Source organism: Temnothorax nylanderi, unplaced genomic scaffold (assembly GCF_030848795.1).
Source record: "Temnothorax nylanderi isolate EJ_2023f unplaced genomic scaffold, tnyl_v1.0 TNYL_tig0067_pilon, whole genome shotgun sequence".
Classification (NCBI taxonomy): Eukaryota; Metazoa; Arthropoda; class Insecta; order Hymenoptera; family Formicidae; genus Temnothorax; species Temnothorax nylanderi.
This window is the reverse complement of record NW_027249129.1, coordinates 469,106-488,799: the sequence shown is the minus strand read 5'-3', so window position 1 is coordinate 488,799 and position 19,694 is coordinate 469,106. Positions and strand designations below refer to the sequence as shown.

The 19,694-nt window shown below is 36.4% G+C and overlaps 1 protein-coding gene across 2 annotated transcripts in view; it reads right to left on the bottom strand.

Annotated features, from left to right (window-relative positions):
• Raskol (Ras GTPase-activating protein raskol) overlaps positions 1 to 19,694 on the bottom strand; it is a 219,324-nt gene that overhangs the window by 181,159 nt on the left and 18,471 nt on the right. For both annotated transcript variants that reach the window (XM_071708394.1, XM_071708396.1), the window contains exon 3: positions 6,338 to 6,450. In XM_071708394.1, the coding sequence (XP_071564495.1) occupies positions 6,338 to 6,450 (113 nt within the window). The remainder of the gene's footprint in view (positions 1 to 6,337; positions 6,451 to 19,694) is intronic.

Here is a 19,694-nt window from a genome sequence, read left to right as displayed (position 1 = left end):
GTATAAGAATTATTGCAGTATAGATTTGGATCGCATCGTTGATTTATTAATTACACGTTGATTGTGAGAACTTGGTACACCGCTTTAAACGCATAAAGTCGATGTATTACCCTCATAGGATATCGTTTATATGCAAAAAGACAAACGGATGACGAAGATATATTATACCGAGAAATTCAATTAAATAAGTTATAATATAAATTGATTATTACAAAGTTATATTGGGCAGTATACCTATCACTCGCGAGATTTGCAAGATCTATGATTTATAGAAATTAATTAAACTTTCTTCTCTGAATAGATACGTAATCGATCTATTTTTATAATATATTTTATTTTGTAAGTAATCATCAAAATAAATAAAAAATAATAATATTGAAAACAAATTGACATTATACTACAAAACTCATCTAAATATTTTTTAACAAAATTTCTTGGATGGACATATAAACACTATATGTCCTACTAAATAAATCCTATAATTTCTGTAAAAAATATATTTTTAGATGAAGAAAATATATGTATATCTAGTTAATCATTACTTCGAAAAATTTCCATGATAGTAGCCGGTGTAACTGGAAATAGGCGCTTTAGGGACTCAGAGAGAAATGTGATTGGTTGGCGTAGATGGAAGGCAAGGAAGATGTCCTTGGGTGCATCAAGGGAGCCATTATCGAGGGATGAAAGCACAGAGAGGGTGCGCGCTATCTTTCGAGACACCCTGCGCATAATTTATCGCCAGAATGGATCAGATTTGGTCGTGCGCATCGAAGAGTTTAACCGCAATGCATAAATCGGGGCGAATAATAATATAATAAGCCATCGTCAAATCTACAGTCAGAAAAAAAATGCAAATGCGTCTTCCATTACCGGAAGAATATTTAAATAGTGTCATTAAAAGATCGCGAAATTAAAATAATTGTCGTGAGAAAGTTCTTCCTAAAAGTTTCCTTAAAATTAAAAATTAAAATTAAAATTAAATTACATTGAAACAATCCGATTAAATTAACCTAATTAAAATTAAGCTATATCGAGAAAATGTTAATCAACGAAGCTGTCTATACGACGCAATATATATGTAGCCCTTCATTCGGTAAATTAAGCATGTGCGATACTCTCTTGCTCACCTTACCGTGGTCTCTTTTTTGCGTTTACCCTAATCTGCGTTATTTACATCTCCTTTGTTTCGTGTTACACAACGAAAAGGTTGCGATGGTCCAGACCCTCAGCGAGAGCGCTTCATATCCAACTTATAACTATCAAGTCAGCGCTAATGGATCAAAGCAATAACAAATGCTTTGCCTTTTGAGAGCTGCCGCAATTCCGGAACAGCAGAAGATAAATCGTTACGTCGTAAAAAACGGTGTAACAAAAGTGCAAGAAATCGTAATAAGATTCCAAGTGTTGTGAAATTCTTGTAATCTTAATAGAATTCTAATTAATTCACATATCTGATTTTAGAAAGCAGCTGGTTTCTGTTATTTACTTCTTCTCTGATACATAGTTAAAAGCTGAATTTTTTATTCCTTTGTTATAATTAATTGTAATTTGTTACAAGTAATTTCAATTTTTCCTACTCTCATGTATGTATTACTTAATTTTCGAGTTCAAATACGCGCTTTCTTTTATCTTTATCTTAAGATATCTTTAATTTTTTATCTTCGTATTTTCTGGAAATAAAAATTCTATTTTGTTTTGATGACTTGCAATAGAAAAATATTAGCTACAGAATTTCAATTCTATTTTTAAACTTTATCCCGGAAGAGAAAAAAACTAGTTTGAAAAAAAATCTTTCAATGGCCGTTAACCCCGTTCCTTCGAGCTGACCTCAGCAGTAAATAACGAAGCAGAGTCGTGTTCCTGGATCCCTTGAATGTGATTATACGTGGAAGGAAGGAAAGGACGAAGAGATAGCGGGAGAGGGAGGGTTAGGGCGCTTGTCTTAATTTAGTAATAACAAGGCACGGTAGTGGAGATGTGCGAGTGACTACATGAAGCTCGCGAAGACGAAGACGGCGACAGCCGACGGACGGAAGGGAGACAAGACTGAAGCGGCACGAGATGAGAAAGCAAGTTCTCAAAGTAAGGAACTGAGTACACGACGAAGGTACTAATCAAGGTCCCGCGTCTGTTTCGCAATATGCTGAAATGCTTGGAAGACTGTTCCTGTAACAGACTACGCTATGCGAAACCTACCGAAATCTTCATGAGCGAGATTTCATGTATGTATGATTCGGGCGAATTGTCGGGTTTAAATAAAGTTTAAATTAGGTTTACACATCCATTCTCTTATCTATCGTATCGTGATAAAGATTTCATCTAAAAAAAGTCCGTTCAAGATATATGAATAATGTAGTCGATGTACAGAAATCCAAATGTAAATTTTTGTAAAGCTGCTCTTCACATTAAACGTTTGATTTGACATGGAAAGTATTTTATTAAATAGATTCAAGAATTTATAAAACAGTTTTAAAAGTAGTTTCCAAAAAATTTACGAGATAATTTCTATTTTGAATATTTTGTCTGACAAATTTTTGATCGCGCAAGAGTGAGACCGCATAAGATAAATATTAAATCAAACAGAAATTTGAATAGAATATAATTAAAGAAAAGATTCTAAAAAATGTATACTATGGAAAATAAATAAAGCATTGAAAAGCTGATTCGGACAGATACAGACCGCGAATAACGTTGATGAAATTAAAAATCAGATTGAAAAATGTATAAAAATACAGTTCAGACGATTAAAAAAAACAGAAATATAGCCATTTACGAAGACAAGTTCGCTTGGCACGACACATTCGAATTAACTAATCCGACATGCGACATCGCGTATCGCGGGAGTTTCTCGAGGGTTAAGGACGAACTCTGGGGATTTACAAGAGCTTCTGGCTGTACGAGAAGGTAGCGTTTCAGAGAACGATTCACTGAATGGGATTTGAATTCCGGTTTCTCGTTATATAGTGACGACGGTAGCATGCAGGTACCTCGCGTAATGCCGACAACGACAGGGCACGCGCGTGCGATCGTGCATTCAGACCTTTGACTATCGAACTTCTATACCAACTTCCGACTCCTACTTGACAAGATTGTCAATGACCAAGGAGCTGCATCTACAAGTCCATCGTGAACCGTCTAACGTATTCCATTCGTGAATTTACTTTCCCTTCGCGGTAATAATTTCTGTGTCATCCGAGCTGCTAATTGTAAATGTGCTTATGAATTACAAGCAGAACAAAACATAAATAACGGAATTTAAAATTACCAAAAAAAATAAACATTTTGCGATAATAATGCGGTAAGAAAGAACTTGATTAACAAAAGTCAATTATGTGGTGAGATTCAGCTGATTGTAAAAATACGGTACGATTATTCTCGAGAAATCTAACGCTATTAAAATATTGCATGACTGTGGATACATAATCGATATAACACAGCTTTTCATTACTTGAGAGACTCGATCCTGCGATTTGTGTATTATTCTGCGTTATCGATCTCAAAATGGTAAACAAATTATATTTAAATTAAAAGTTCAAAACGTACGGAACATATTCGAATTCAAGTTGATAAGGAGATAATTATTTAAATATATCATAATGCAGTTATTTATAATTTCAATAATTTATTATTCTCTAGCGTCCCGTTTCCTACTTCAAATAAATGTGAAATATCATTGATGATACAATTTGATAAATAGTCGTAAAATAGAGGAATATTTAAAATAGAGAAATAGTATTTTTTAATTAATTGTAAAACGAGAAAAGAGAAGGAGACTAATAATGTAAAAAGCTAACGTTGGCATTTTCGTTCGAGAAAAATCCCTTTCCATAAAGAAGGAATTCAAAGCGCCCTATAGAACGATTGTTGAATACCGGCGAGGTATATAGGAATAAATTCGCGAAGATCTCTCTCACGCGAAATGTGAGGCAGGGAAGAAGGCGTTCTGCGGAGTAAATTCCGGGAGAGTTTCAGACAGCCCTAAATACATAATGGTTACCATTTATGTCAGCTAAAACATGCCGCAACAAAATCAAAACGACGGAACAACACGGGTGTTTCTGCAACTATAGCCTGGGCATCTTAAGCTTTCATCGGTATGTGAAAGTAACATGGGGATACACCGTGTTGCAAAATTTATTGTGCTTAAAGCAACTTAAAGTAAAGACCTCTTAGTAAAGTTTTTGCCTTTCAACATAAATTTTAAAAGCATGAAATTATAAGGAAAAGTTATTTTTAATAAATTGAAAAATAGATTATAAGCAATAGTGTATCAACTTTTCGAAATATTTCTTCGTAGATTTGATACTTTTTTATATCTTTTATAAAAATTTCATATCGATATTATTATTAATGCAAACATAGTATCAATAAGGTCTATAACCTTATTGGTATCTACTATAACAATCTATAAGATATAACATAATCTATAGATAAACATTATATCATGTAGTTAAGAATGTCAATATATCCACTGATATATACTGATAATTCGATCGTGTGAACACCTCCTAAATCGTGCCGGCACGGGAAAGTCTCGGATCGGAGGAAAGTAGCTCTCGCTATGTGTACTGAAGATAATACGCTTCTCTAAGTAATGGTCGGAGTTCACACTCCGGGGGGATTAGAGGTAGAAAAAAAGGAATTGAAAGCTCGAGATACGATAGCGGAAAGACGCAAGGGAATGAAGTGATTCCGAAACACGAAATATCCGCTGTCTTGTTATCTACGTCTTTATTCTTTTTGTCTATTGCTCCGAGTCTCAATTTCGCGGAGCACGAATTAGCAATAGGACATGAAATTGGACGATTGCGAGCTGTTAATTAAACGTGAAGTACAGGATTAAAGATACCTGTCGTGCACACGATTAAATAGTCGCATAAATTTTCAGTAACGTAGAATATTTGTTACACGTAAGAAATTCTATTTCAACCTTTTGCTAGCGTAAAGGAAAAGTTTAGCCGCCCGTAAATCGCATAACTTGTAAGTTTAACGCTCTCGTGACAGCTCAGGTGATTTTATGTGTTTGCGTTGCTAGGAACCAGAAGGCATTTGCGTGTCTTCATGTATTTGCTTTGCCAAGAGCTAAAAGCAATGAATGTATTCTCTATATTTGCTATTTGTATCAATATCTGAAGAGATAGAATATCCCATCTCTATATAATATATAGGATATTTCCTATTTACGATATTTTAGATTATCGTCAGATTAAGTGCGTTATATTCAAGGCAAATTGTTTCCTCGCATTTAAAAACGCCGTTAACGGACATCGCACGCAGACGGAATTCGACGGTCACCGAACCGAGTGAAATTAAGCTCAAAATATTCAGTACACACGTCCACGGGGATTACGGGACCGAATTCGTGCAACTCATGATTTTCTTGATAAAAAGTACATGCGTGTAATATTGCGTTATTGTGTGTTTATAAATAAACTGAACGGAACATCGAGAGCGTCGCGAAGCAGCACGAATTGCTGTGCTGCGACACGTCGCGCGTCGCCGTCGGTAGGAATTGTTTTTCCTACCAACTGATCGGACTCGAGAATCACCGAAGAGTCCCGTAGAACGTATAAGAGGCGATTCTGGATAATCTTCAACGTTATTCGCAACGATCCGCGGTTGCGGGCAGAAGTCCGTAGTCTTCAAAGCGTTCACGTGTTCGTTCGTGTCAGTCAACGGAGTATAAACTTTCTAATTGAATTAGAGGTCGGCGCTCCCTTTGCCGTGGCATTTTACTCAGCGATCAAACAGGTTCTCCGATATGCCAATTTGAAGGTATTGTAAAGACATTGTAAAGGTATTGTAAAGTTATTGCACGTACACGGACGAGGAATGGGTATCAAGAAGATACTTATTAGCAAACTTTCGAAACTAAAATTAATTTCAATAAATTTCACAAATAACTTCACTGAAGTTCGCAAAAATACGAAATAATGCAAAAATTTAGTTGCGATCCTTGATTCGAGAAAAATTATGATAGCTTTGACTTATATAAAATTATATTCGCGAAACAATAAGCTTGACATAATATTTCAATACTGTGAATATTTGAAATGTATGGAATTAGAAAACACACACTAAAATTTGTGATTATTTTTTTTATAAATATATATTATCTATAAAATTTAGCAACACATTCTATGAGAATCACTGGTATAGTGTCTGAAAGAGAACTGACAAACCGCGCATTACGGAAAACAAACATGTAACAGCAGCGGTGTAAATCCATCTCATGCCTTATGATAGTGTCGCGTGTGCGCTGGGGAGAGAGCGAAACAGCCGCAGGATGGATAAATCCAGGGGAATCGGAAAGGCTTTTAGAGAAAAATGTACTCACCGCCATATCCTCGCTCCTGTAAGCCGTGAGGGTCTGCTCGTCCTGCAGGAGGACGCAGTAACAAGGTTCCCAGCATGCCTCGCTGGCAGCCTCACCGACGCAGCATTCGGCCTCTGCAAAAGAGAAAGATGGTCCCTCATGAATAACCCAGGCAAATAGACGACCGGCACCGACGACACCATTGTGCGTGTCGTCGTCCTACGAGAAAGTAAAGTCACTGATCAAGAGAGTGACTCGCAAGGATAATAGACCGGGCGTCAATTATCCTTCCGAGAAAGAAAGAGAAGGAGCGCACAGTCAAGAGAAATCATCGGTAGGTAATGACCGATCGGACGTGTATCCTCTCGCGAGCGGAGATATCGATTGCTTTTCCGTAATTGCACCGCGTTCAATTGCGGTTATGACTTACAGAAATAACATGCGTCGGAAAAGACGTAATAATATAACTATCTCACGCGTTGCAAATCGAAGAGAGTTAGAAAAGACGGTATAATAACTTTCAGATGTTTGATTTCAGGATAGAAGAAAAAAATCGCGAGAATAAAGCAATAATTCTAACTAATAAAAGCATTCTTCGTTGTTGATTGTAAAAGACAAGTAAAAAAAGCAATCATTCCAACAACTTTTACTTTCTAGCATTAAATATCTTTAAAATTAATAATGTCGACAAAATATTATGCAAATATAATTAAAGCGTTGAATAAAATTTAAAGAAACTTATATGAGGAATGAAATTCTTTTCTCTTTGTTCGCCGAAACTCGAATCAATCTTCGTTTTTAATTGTATAAGTCAGAAATGATCGATGTCTCTAAAGGTTGAAACAATTGGCATTCCGCGAAGTTTATCTTAGCAGTATCTATATTTGAGTGATAGTTCCGCTACATACTTATACTCTGGCTATGATTTATGAGGTACGTACATAACCGTCCAAGACTTATGCAGAGACGCGTAACAACATTATCCAGAACATTCTTACGTGATGGAAGCGAGAATGCATTACGGTCGGAAACGCAGACCAATGTAATGAACGAAACACGTGTCTTTGATAGCTCGGAGAGAATGAGTTCTGCCATTAAAACATTGTCGCTATCGTTCATTACATCGTTCATTAGTACACGAGTACGCGATCGACACCTTTATGCATATAGACACTATTTAAAAGACTTCCCGAGTCGTGATTGCAATTTGTACATTCATGACACGCAATATACGCTTTATTTACGGGATGCCGCACACGCATGCGGTTTCTCATACATCTCTGAAATAATTTCACGAGACGGAGAAACAATACCAGCATTTCTCTCACACAGTGCCGCGAAAAGCATCGACTGAGAATCATGATTGTAATCGGAGTGCAGACAAAGTGTAAGTCGGGATATATCGATTTCAGTCGGTATCGTCTGACGATTGGAAGCGTATTGTTTTTACGAGAAACGGAAGGAGTAAAAAAGGGCGAAGAGAGACTGGAGTACAAAGCGATGAATATAACAAAGAGGTTTTTTAATTTGACTGAACGAAAACGTGCTATCGAAAACAGACGCAAATTGCAACTGATATAGAATCGAAATAATTTAATATTGGAATAATAAAATACAAAAAAAATAAATGTCGCCGTGCCATGCGATATTATTTATGCGTTGTCATAAATATATATAATACGAAACGGATTCCTGACCGTTCACTTTTCATAAAAAGTAATAAAACTTGAAAACGTCTTTGAAGACATAGTGCTAAGTCATCTCTCCCTACCGTATATTACAGAAAAACCGCGTGAACGTGATCGATATAAAATTATAAGGCACTCTATGGCGCCTCCATTTCCTCGGTCTTCTCGCACTTCTAACGCGCTGGGAAATGTAATTTGGCGCAGTCGATTACATCATCCATTATCGAGCACTTGTCCTTATAGCAGGAAATCTTATCTTCAAAGCGTGAGAAGAAATTTTTAAATAAATGAGAAAAATAATTGTTCTTTAGAGAGACTGCGATAAAATATTAATAACATATTTCGTATGTGCATAATATATCCAGACAACACACATGTCTAAAAGATGTCTTTTAAATACATATGTCTAAAAGATGCTTTAAAGATGCCTTAAATATGTCTTTTAGACATGCGGGCTATCTAGGTAATTAGTCTAATTTATTCAGAATATTTATTATAATAAAGTTAAAAGAATTCACACATTGCCTTTATGATTAATATCTCTGTTTCATCCTATATACTTCATACTTTACTTCAAAGAATTTCGTTTCATTACTCTCTTTTGCTACTTTTACTTTTTACTTTATCATTTCGTTTTTATTAGTAGATAAGTAAAATTGCAAACCATTCTATATAAATATTTCCCATCTCGATCTTAAACTTAATAAAATCCTTTAAAAAAAATACTTGATAACTATTCAATTTAACTCCTTGTTACTAGACAGGTTATCAAATATCGATCTGCCAAGTAAAGTATAAAATCTCCTTTTCTACAAAATGTAATAGATGAATCGCGCTGATTACAAGAGTACGTTTAAAACAGCAATATGTAAACGATCTGCAGAAACGCGAGGAACTGGTTTGGCATGTTTAGAACAGACTATTAACAGTAGTAAACTCGACGAACAAAGATAAAGAGTGGAAATCTGTCATGACGATAGCCGCCATCCGTGTACAACTGTACAATATAGTCGGCATGTGTTTCTTATAAGTAAGATAGTAACACGCTGACAATTTTATGACTACGCCGCACCGGCACGCTCTTCGCGTTGTGCTTTATTTGTGATAATTTTTAATGGCATGCCCGCAAGTCATACCGACATCTGATTACCGTCGTACGGCTGCCATTTCCTCTGTTCGAATACCATGTTGTGTGCTTCAATTTGTATTACGCCAACCAACGGTATTAGCGGTCTGGCGTAAGTATAGATATCTGCGGCTGAAGAGAAGCTCGTGCGGGTCTGACGAGCAGTGCCGCTGTTGATACCGTTGAATTCTGCGGTACACCCGTTTAGACGAACGTAGGCGTTAATTGCAACCAGCGCATACTCATGTATGCGAGATACATTGTGCAATATGTTAACAATAACACCACACGAGATTATGAATCTCTGTCAAAGGAAAAGATACTCGAAGTTCTAACAAATGCAAAACTCGTAACATTTTACCGAATAAAGTATACATTTTTTTCATAATAAATTATTAATCACTTGAGAATAGCTAATTTTTACTAAATTGTGTATAATGGATTTTTTATCTCAAATTCACGAAGACCATCATAAAATTCCATAAAAATTACCGTAAAAACGGATTTTTGTTTTAAATCCTCTTATATATCATATATATACATTTTTTTATGATATTCGATACAAGTTTTATGAAGTTTCAGACACAACACCGTCGCAAAACTTTTCGATACGTTTTATTTGAATATAAAGCCCAGAAAGCTACTGGTACAAATATCGAAAGCATCGCGCAATAGTAGATACTACACCCTCTCAATAGCCATCATCTTACTTTACTACTCCGCGTCTCTGATTCCGCGAATATTGAAAAATATATCGCGCCGCGCGGAAGCTACCCCTATTCCCGCGGGTACCGTCGCAAAAAGTTCCTAAATGATTAGTCTCGCTTGGCACTAAATTTTTCGTTACTTCCCGCCGCCGCGCTTTTCCCATAATGGACGCCGCCTCCATATTCCGCCGCGCGTACGAGATATCGCATTACTTTTATAACCGACGAAATTGTGTTCGCCCTGCCTTCGAGCACTCGCGGCACTTTACGGTTCTCGCAAAACTTTCGAGATCGTATCGCACACTTCCTTTTTTATCCTCCCGAAATACACCGCTCGACGGCCACGGCAAAACTCTCTTCTCGGTTGGTTTTCCATTGCTTCTTTCTCATCGAATTTCGAAAAGTATAACGTTCAACTAAACGCTGTAATCAATTAACGTACGGAAACGTCTGCATTTATGCTGACAATTATCAAACAATTCCGAAGCAGTTCGTTGTTATCGCGTGTGACCACGTGTTAAAATAATACCATTAAAGATTCATTCTAAAACTAGAACTTATAATTTATGTATATACAAATTTGATCAAAATGAAGTTTCGTGCCTAAGACCATTTTACATTTTATTTACAACATATATTTAAAGACTAGACTGAATATTTACCTGAAAGAAGATTAGAATTTTGGTCAAAATTTTTACATTGGTATTAATAAAATAAGAGAAGATTTATGGCGTAACGACACTTGACCGCATTAGACTATTTTCATGAAAAAAGATACTATTTTATATCATTCTGTTATGGTTATATCATTTTTTTATCTTTATATAGCTGTTTCTGCGAATTATTCAGTAAGTTTTGAATTTCAAGATAAAAATATACATTCCCTTTCTTTACTTTTCACAGAGTTTCAACAGTAAGTAACTTCAACAGAAAATATCTTGTTCCTTCGCTCGATACATCTGCTTGTTGCCGGAAAATGGAAGCTTCAAATATCAGATTTCAAGTATCAATTCTGCGATATTTCTGTTATTGGAAATTTTTAAACTTGTCAACACTTTTCGCTGCGAGGAAAGACGGCAACATCATATTCTTACTCGACAAAGTTTTCACACTTACGAGCTTAGAAAGCATCGAAAAATAAATTTCTAATTGTAAGATTATACCGCGTCAAATCATAAGTTGCATGCTCAATCCACGAATCTCATATCGCGAGGTACAAGCGTCCAGATAGTTTTTCGACGCGCACCCTCGACGTTCTTATGAATGCACGTATGCTAAGTCCCGACGCGAGGCCTCCGGCACGTATATGGCGCACAATGGACAATGCCGCGCCGATATCGTGAGAGGCGATTCAAACCACCGCTCCAACGATTACGATGACGATTAGGACTTAAACTCCGGCGGAAAGCTTCGCCGCTCTTTGGCGGTTGATCGATCCCGCACACCGCTCGACGTGTCCTTGAATCCTGAACAATCAATCCGTGCGCTGCGCCGATCGGCAAGTCGGTTGGCATTAATAGTAAGTAAATGGGATGCATGGAAAAGCTTTTTATACGCGTGAATTCCAAATGGCAAAAATGAATTAAGCCTCGAATTAAACCTCAAAACATTAAGCCAGTTTTCCGTATTACATCAATATTTGTAATATCTATCATTTTTCTTACAAGAAGATTATTTATATACTCAATAATTAAAATTTTTATGCGAGCTAAAAGCATTCATTCATATTAAATTGATAAGCAGAATTTCCGTTATGGATAGAGATGTTTATTTTTTCAAAAGATGGATTATATGAATCTATAAAAAAGAGTATAGGCTTACACAACTTATTAAAAAATAAATATCCTGAGAGATATATTTAAAATGCTCAAATTAAATTGATTATTTTATGTATATGCATTATTTGTTAGCTAGAATCAGATATGTAATTAAAGCGATTGATACCTCAAATATATGAACAATTCACAGATATTAATAGCGATTAACAATTTGTTAAATAGTTGATGTCGTAGCAGAGGATAGCTACCATTATATATAATATTAATTGAACTAATGTTTAATTCGTTTGTTATTATCGAATTTGTCGGATAGCACAACATGACATCGTATTCCAACTTCATTAACTTTTACATAGCTAACTGTAGTATAATTTTTAACAAAACTGATCAACTAAAAACACAAGTTACTCTATTGTGACGAATACAAAATTTTGATAACTGCATCGCTCTGTCGTAACAATCCTACAAGAATTCGATTTCATCGACTACGTGGAATCACGTGGTACAAAGTTTCTCCCGGAAACAATGACGACGACGACGACTACTACAGATACTTAGAAGTTCCGCAAACTTCGAGATAGTTCCAGCGGAACGAACTATATATCGTGAGGGAGAAGCAGAAGATAACGAAATTCACGAGACACCAGGTAACCGAGCGAGGAGGAAAAAGAAAATGACGAAGAAGCCAAGGACGTAGCTACACATCTAGAAATAGAATCAAAGATGGACACAAGAGACAGTCGGCAACGAGAAACATCTACCATTTCTAACAAGCAGCAAAGAGTTCAGGAATTTTCTGTATGATGTACGAAATTTATATAAGAAACTTTTCTTCACGGCATTATTTTAATTTAGTAATGTGAAAAGAGAACATATTTTAGTTTCGCTATACCTATTTAAAAGAAATTGAATAACTGTCTTCTCTAAATAATCTATCTATATAAGTTCAATTTATCATTTACAGTTTCTCTTATAATAAAAAATTGTTTTTAGAGATAAATTTCTTAAAAACATATCTTTTTTAAATCACCATTCTACAATATTGAACGTGTCTTAAAACAATGTGTCTCGACTCGCCGATTCGAAGTATGATTCTCTCGACATGATAAGAAACTTTCTACGAGATTTTCCAGTCGACGTATTTGTACAGAGTAACGTTATAATGCATCGCCGTAATGTATTTAAATATATTTATGGCGGTAGTAAATGCGAACAACGCGAAATAATATTTATACATCGATATATGTGCAACAAGATATCGAACCAAACTCGGGCATACGACCGTATCCGGAATCTTTTATTCATTTTTCTATCGATAAATGGTAATGACACCATCATAAGATCGATAAAACATTACGTAGCTGCTCTACCTTTTTGTTCGGGGAACTGGCCTCGTAAAATCAATACGACGACGTCGCTTCTAACTTTTACGCCTCAATGTAACCGGAAGACGCGAGTCTCTACATCGCGGAATGTTACGATAACGCGTTACCAATATCGACCACAGCTTTGTGAACTTTATAGTCTGAAATCTTGATTATACAATATGTTTAATATATTGTGGACATCGTAATTTTTGACAAAATCCAATCTCAACATTTAGGCCCCAGTTTCACAAGTGTCGGTTAACTTTTAACTTTAGATTAACTCACTCTTCGTCTCTTTTTAAGGGAGATGTTATAAGAGACGAAGAGACGAAACCCTTTTTATATATAGTGGCACCGACCTCTTCATGTTTGACGTTACAAAACATATAATCGTTATTTTTATATATTCTTAATGTCTCAAATAATTTTTAATTCAATAAATATGTTATTGAAGTAGCTTTATTTGAATATTCTATGTTGCTATGTAATTTAAAGTAACGCTATTTCATAAATTAATTTTGCTACGTCTACTTTTTTCTTTACAAAAAAGCTATTTTTATATAAATATACTCGGTTAACTATGTCAGATATCTATCCATGCTATTGTATAAATCTCATACATTAACGGTGTAAGTCATTTTACTAGCGAGTCTCGAGTCTACAATTTTACAATTACTCTTCGTGTAAGCACCTGATCCTCATGATTTTTATTTCGTCGCTTCGTCACGACATTGTTCCATCGCCATCGGTATTTCTCCGTCGATCTCGCAAGGTCTTTGCATCTGCATAACCAGCCAGCCATGTCGAATAGTCGAATGCCGCGTCGGGTCCCGAGAGAAATCGGGGACGGATAGATACGCGCGGCCAGCAGTAGCGGAGTACACCATTTCTCCGCGGAAAAAAGGGACGTCCTATAATAAAATCGGAAATATTCCGCCATCACCTGTCCTTGAATCAAATTCTGCCTTTCTCCTCGCAGCACGTGCGTTTCTTCGAATTTTTCCTCCGTGTGTATGAGCGCGCGTGTGGTGCACGCGGCGGCATTCCCGCGGGACTCTTCCCGAGAGAGGGACCTTGCAATAAATCCCAATTTCTGCGTATTCTATTCCAATCCGTCTATTTTGAATGGGGTCGCGTCATATTCAACGTTCCCACTTCTCCACTCTCTTTTCGGGAAAGAGATTACGCCGAGATCCTATATACGTATGATCCTATATAAAAATTCATATAGGAAGAATGTGAAAGGTATACGATCTCAGATAAATAAAATTCGTACGTATAAAAAAATCAATGTTACTAAATAAATAATAAGTAATAATGTATATTTTCTATTTGTCAACTATTGCACGTGTTTTACTATAATATTTCTAAGTTATTGGATTTATTAAAATCTTATCATTGTTTGTTTGAGTGATGATTTGTTTAACAATAAGCGCTTTAAATCATCATAACTGTGATCTGTACCGAGTTTCATTCTGATTCTTATCACTGCAAATCCAGATGTTATTTTAGCTGAAGCTCTTCTTACACATTTCTTGTCGTTTTAAATCACGTCATTTAACACGATTGAATGTGTTAACTTTTAATTTAATATGATTAAACGTGTTAAATGACGTAAGTCAACACATGAAGAAACATGTAAAAAGAGCTACAGTCAAATGCGTCATTTTTAGACGTTTATACGTATAAAAATAACACACTTAATTTGCAGTGATAACGCATCAATTTTGTTGCTATCCAATTCTTGCTCCTCATCACCCTCTTTCTCCTCTTATTCATACTTCTCGTTATCCTTTTAGCAGCGTTTTAATTCCAAGAGTAGAACAAATCTCTAACTACGCAGCTACCTATCCGACGCGAAAAGTGTAAACCGCTTAATTTTGCGCTTGACTCTCCCGCTCGTTCGTTAATATTTCATATCCGGCTTGAAAGTCCATTGCAGCACTTGAGTGCGCGCACGTCTCTACGTTCGTCGTTATATTTGCACGGGGACATGAAGACAGATGAGGGATGATGCTAGGGCAGACGCGGAAGGGGCGAGCCCTCCTCCGGGCTCGTCACTCTCGAGATAAAGCCACGTCCTCACGTGCAAGAGTTACGGAGCAAGAGGAGCAGCATTCAGGGATGGTCGCGCGTGTCGCGACTAGGAAGTAGACGATACTTGTACCCGCGCGGACTAATTAAATTCACTGAATAAATTAAGAGAGTGCCGACACACGCGCGGTTTTATCGCCGGATTAATGATGCTGAATTCTCCATCGGTGAGGATCGGATTTGTTTTCTTGGGATTCTTTTTCGGGACGGTATGCGATCTCACGCGCGCGACTAATCGCATTTGCATGATGGGATGACGAGTGCTCGAAGAAACGGGAAGAGGAAACCGAGTCAAGTGTCGTCGAAAGAGGAAAAGAATGAGAGAAGAAGAGTGTTCCGACCTCTCGAAATGATCACAAGACTCTAGATGAAAACCTCGAGCGAAAAACGAAGAATGTCAAGTGAGTGTCGCGAGTGATACAACCAATTGCGTGGCGTGTGAAGTATTGCGAAACTAAAATATCAAAAGATGTGCGTTGCGATTGTACATTCATGATTTGAGAACACTCATAAGAATTTACACGGATTACCTTTGAGAATTTATCAAGGATCGTCAAATTTAGTCTGAGGGAAAAAATCCAAGTTGTGTTCACAAACAATATTAAATGAAACTTAGCTTGCAGGGCACGTTACAACCGTCGTTAGTACAGAAACGAAGACGACCGCAACCCTCGTGTGAAAGTGTTGAGAATAGACAAAGGGATGACAGGCGAGAAGTCCTCCAGCTTCTCCAGTCACGGGAAGCAGTGTCCTCCCTCTGAATTGCGAGAGAACAACGAAGCCGCGTGTATCGCGGGCGTATAACAGTTGCATGTGCGCGTGCGTTTCTATCTCGACCCGAGATTATTTCTGCGGTCCTCATTAGGCTCATGTCGGGCCCGGATAGTTCATTACTGACGATCTTATCCTCTGACCCGTTTTCTCGCAAGAGAGCTTTTCCTCCCCCTCTTTCTCCCTTCGCCTTTCTCCGTAATCGTCGTCCTACGCTGTGTCGCGACGCTCGCAGCGCGATTTTCCCCGTTTCTTTCACAAGAAGATATACGCAAGCGTACACAATCGCGATACTCCGCCCTATCGTTGCTAATTAATAAGCACGATACACGCAAACACGCGCCGTCAAATGGAACCATCAGCACACGTAGCGCGCTGCAAGGTCGGTGCAAGACTGTATTACAGTGATTAAGTAATTGGGCAGACGCCCGAGTACCCGAGAGCGTACAACGTGTAAATTGCTACATGTTGTCCGAGAATGAGATTACGACCTGTTTGTTTCATGAATCGGTCCACAGTCTCCTATTTACGTGATACATATCTATATACAACGCAATCAGCAATAACGCACGAAATTTGCGAAAATCGACTATAAATTCTTTTACAATTAATTATATTGAAATTTTCTTGAGATTTTTATTTCATAACAGAAATCAATGTTTAGCTATAATGTTCTTTTCATAGTTATATTCTGTTTTTAAAAGAAAACATTGTAATATTACGTTACATTTTACATTGTAACACAATTCATTACATTTTTTAAAACTGTTATTATTGTCAGCTATATAAAAATTCATTTAAGATCTTAATAGATAATTAAAATTTTTTATTATATTAAAGAATCAAAAATTTTATCAAATTTCTTATTTCTTATTAAATAAAAATTATATTAAAAACTTTTATTACAATTAGATATTATTTTCGACTTAGTTTTCACAAAATTTGCATTAAATTAAGTTTTCATAACACAGCAATCTCAATAAATAGCATTGTAATAGAAAATTCTTAAATCGGAAATATCGGCTCTGATAAAGTAAATTGATAACTAAAGGACTCCTCTAGAGAAATAATAGTTCAAATAATCGGGGCAACATTGCATCAATGGGGTACGTACACAGCTTATGAATGGATTGGCTTCTAGCTTTATTTCCTTTGAACCTTTCAGATGAATTATCGGTTTATCAATTATAAACTATGTCCATGCCAGACGGAGGCGAGCAGACAGATTTCATCTGTCGTCTCGTACCACAGAAGTCGCTTCCAATAGAAGGTCTTCTGAGCCGTTCACAAAGGTGTCTATCACTTTCAAAAGGCCACCTTTTCTTCGATCATCTGCGTCTTCTTTTTTTCAATCCGTTTCTCCGAACGATTCGATATCAAACCACTCGTCTTTACAATTGCAGCCGGAAGAGGAGAAGAAATGAGATCCCTCTTCTATCAATCAACATATCACATTATACGGACAGAAATACAGTAGAAAAACACATAATTGTAATTATATCATTAAAAAATATTTAATTTATTTCAATTAATATAAAAAGTCATTTGGATACACATTAGATTTTTTCCAAATTAAAATTTTGAAAGCTTTTAATTTATGCTTTACATTAAAATGTGTAAACATAGAACCAGATAAAATGAGCAAATAATTAATATTTTAGACAAAAATGTTTGGGATAACCGATTACGAATAATCCGTTTAATTGTGCAGCATTAGTTGTTCTTTTACAAATAAAAAGAATCTCCACGAAGAGCGCTCGGATTCTACCTTTATCTTTTAATTGTCTCTCTTAATCATCTCTTAAAACGTTAGTTCAACTTCTCTGAACCCTTTGAGCTTTCGTTAACTCACATAACTTTCTTACTCCGCGTAAAAATGAAGGTAAAGCCGTAATTGACTCGACATACACTGGCTCCCTTTCCATCCGATCTCTTATCAAGAAACTTAATTTTACGCCGACTGCGTCGCGGCTCAGAATTCGCAGCAGTCTACACCGAGAAATACTAATTCTGTTAGTAAACTTCGAATGACTCCGCTTCTCCCTCGACGTCTCGCACTTCTAGCCGACAAACTGGCACAATTCCTTAAATTCTCAGTCACATTTGTTGCGAATACTCGGAAATCTTCTCTGTCGTCGTGTCACTCGAAAGTATGCGCGAATCAAATTGATTAAATTCAAATTGGGTTAGCGGATCGTTTTCCGACTCTTATAGAAAATTGAAATATGTGGAGCGTGCGAAGCGGTTTTACGCGGCGTATTTATATTAAAGCACGAGTCGCAAGAGTGCGCCAATTTGCGAATGGTAAGTGGTCGCGAACGACATTTCGATTGCATAGTGACAAACCGTGTTGGCTGTGGCAAACAAGTCGCGTGCGTGTATCACAATCCGCAAATTGATCGCGCGCGTACGCGGTGTCAATGAGAAACGGTGTCATTACCGTGTATAACATCCGACAAACGGTTAATTCAATCGTCTCTCAACCGCGATTTCTATCGCGAGAGGAGTAATTTGATGTCAAGTGGCCGAGGGAATTGCTTTCGCTTTTTGCTCTTGCCCTTTACAAAAGCCTCTTAAAAACGTGGAAATTATTAATATAACTTGATAAATACATACTCACACAAGTATGAAATCGTTTAATACATACACATAGCACAGAGTAAATTATATTTAACGAAGGAGAAAAGGAATATTAAAGAATCATGATTTAAAGGCAAATCTTAATTACAATTATATTATATCATTGCTTAACAAGTTTAAGAAAAAAGCATGGAACGGAAAAAAATTAATTAACACGTAACATGAAGCTCAATGTATAATCCAACATTTATGATTCAACGAATATTCTTATGCATATTCGGACAATTATTTCCATCAATTAACGCATGGATTAGCAGCAGACACGGGGAAGGGTGCTGGTTATAAGCGAGATTTGCTACCGTGTTGCAGCAGCCAGTCAAAACATCTGGCGTAATCGGAATGTCGAACCCGAACAATTTCCTGGTTTTAATGGAGCCGACATCCACGAACGCGACGCGTCCATTTCGTTATAATTAATATCTGCCGTGGCTTCGCGCCATGAACGCCTTCTTCGAATCATCCTATCTTGTCCGAAAATCGCTCTCGTATTTACATTTAAGAAATAAAATGAGAATTCATAGATTATCTTATCAGATCAGTAACAAACCTCAAAAGTAAATTCAGTCATAAGTTTCTGAGACAAGAATTTTATGTATATCATATGTGTTTGTGTGTGTCTTTTTTCTAAACTATAAATTTTATAATATTTCGTATTTTAATTGTTAAAAACTATGGATAAAAATTTCCTTAAAATCTATCTTTATAAATATATAAAGCAATTTTGTAATTAATTATTCAAGAAGATTGCGAGGTAATCCATACTTACGAATCATTAAATCACTTTTTAAAAATTCTCATGTGGTAAGGGTGTTTGTTAGATCGACCAGACAAACAGGCATTTAAATAAATAAATAAAAGGCGGTGGATACCCGATTCGACTGCGGCTGACACTTCCATTAAGAGAAAGAAAGAACTCGTTGCATCCGCAGCGACAGAACACACGGACGGCGAAACGGGCTTCGCTGCACTGTGGAAGCAGTGCGGAGATGGGTCAATCACTTGCACAATAGGATGTGTAAACTTTTTGTTGCCCCCTAATTTATTGAACATGTATAGTCAATCTTTATTTACAAGCAAGATTTTTAGATTCCTTTCATTACAATTAATATTTTATAAATTTTTATAAAAATTTATCAAAAATTATATATAAAATTTTAATTAAAAATTAATTAAAAATCAATTGTTTAAACTGTGATATGTAAGTATA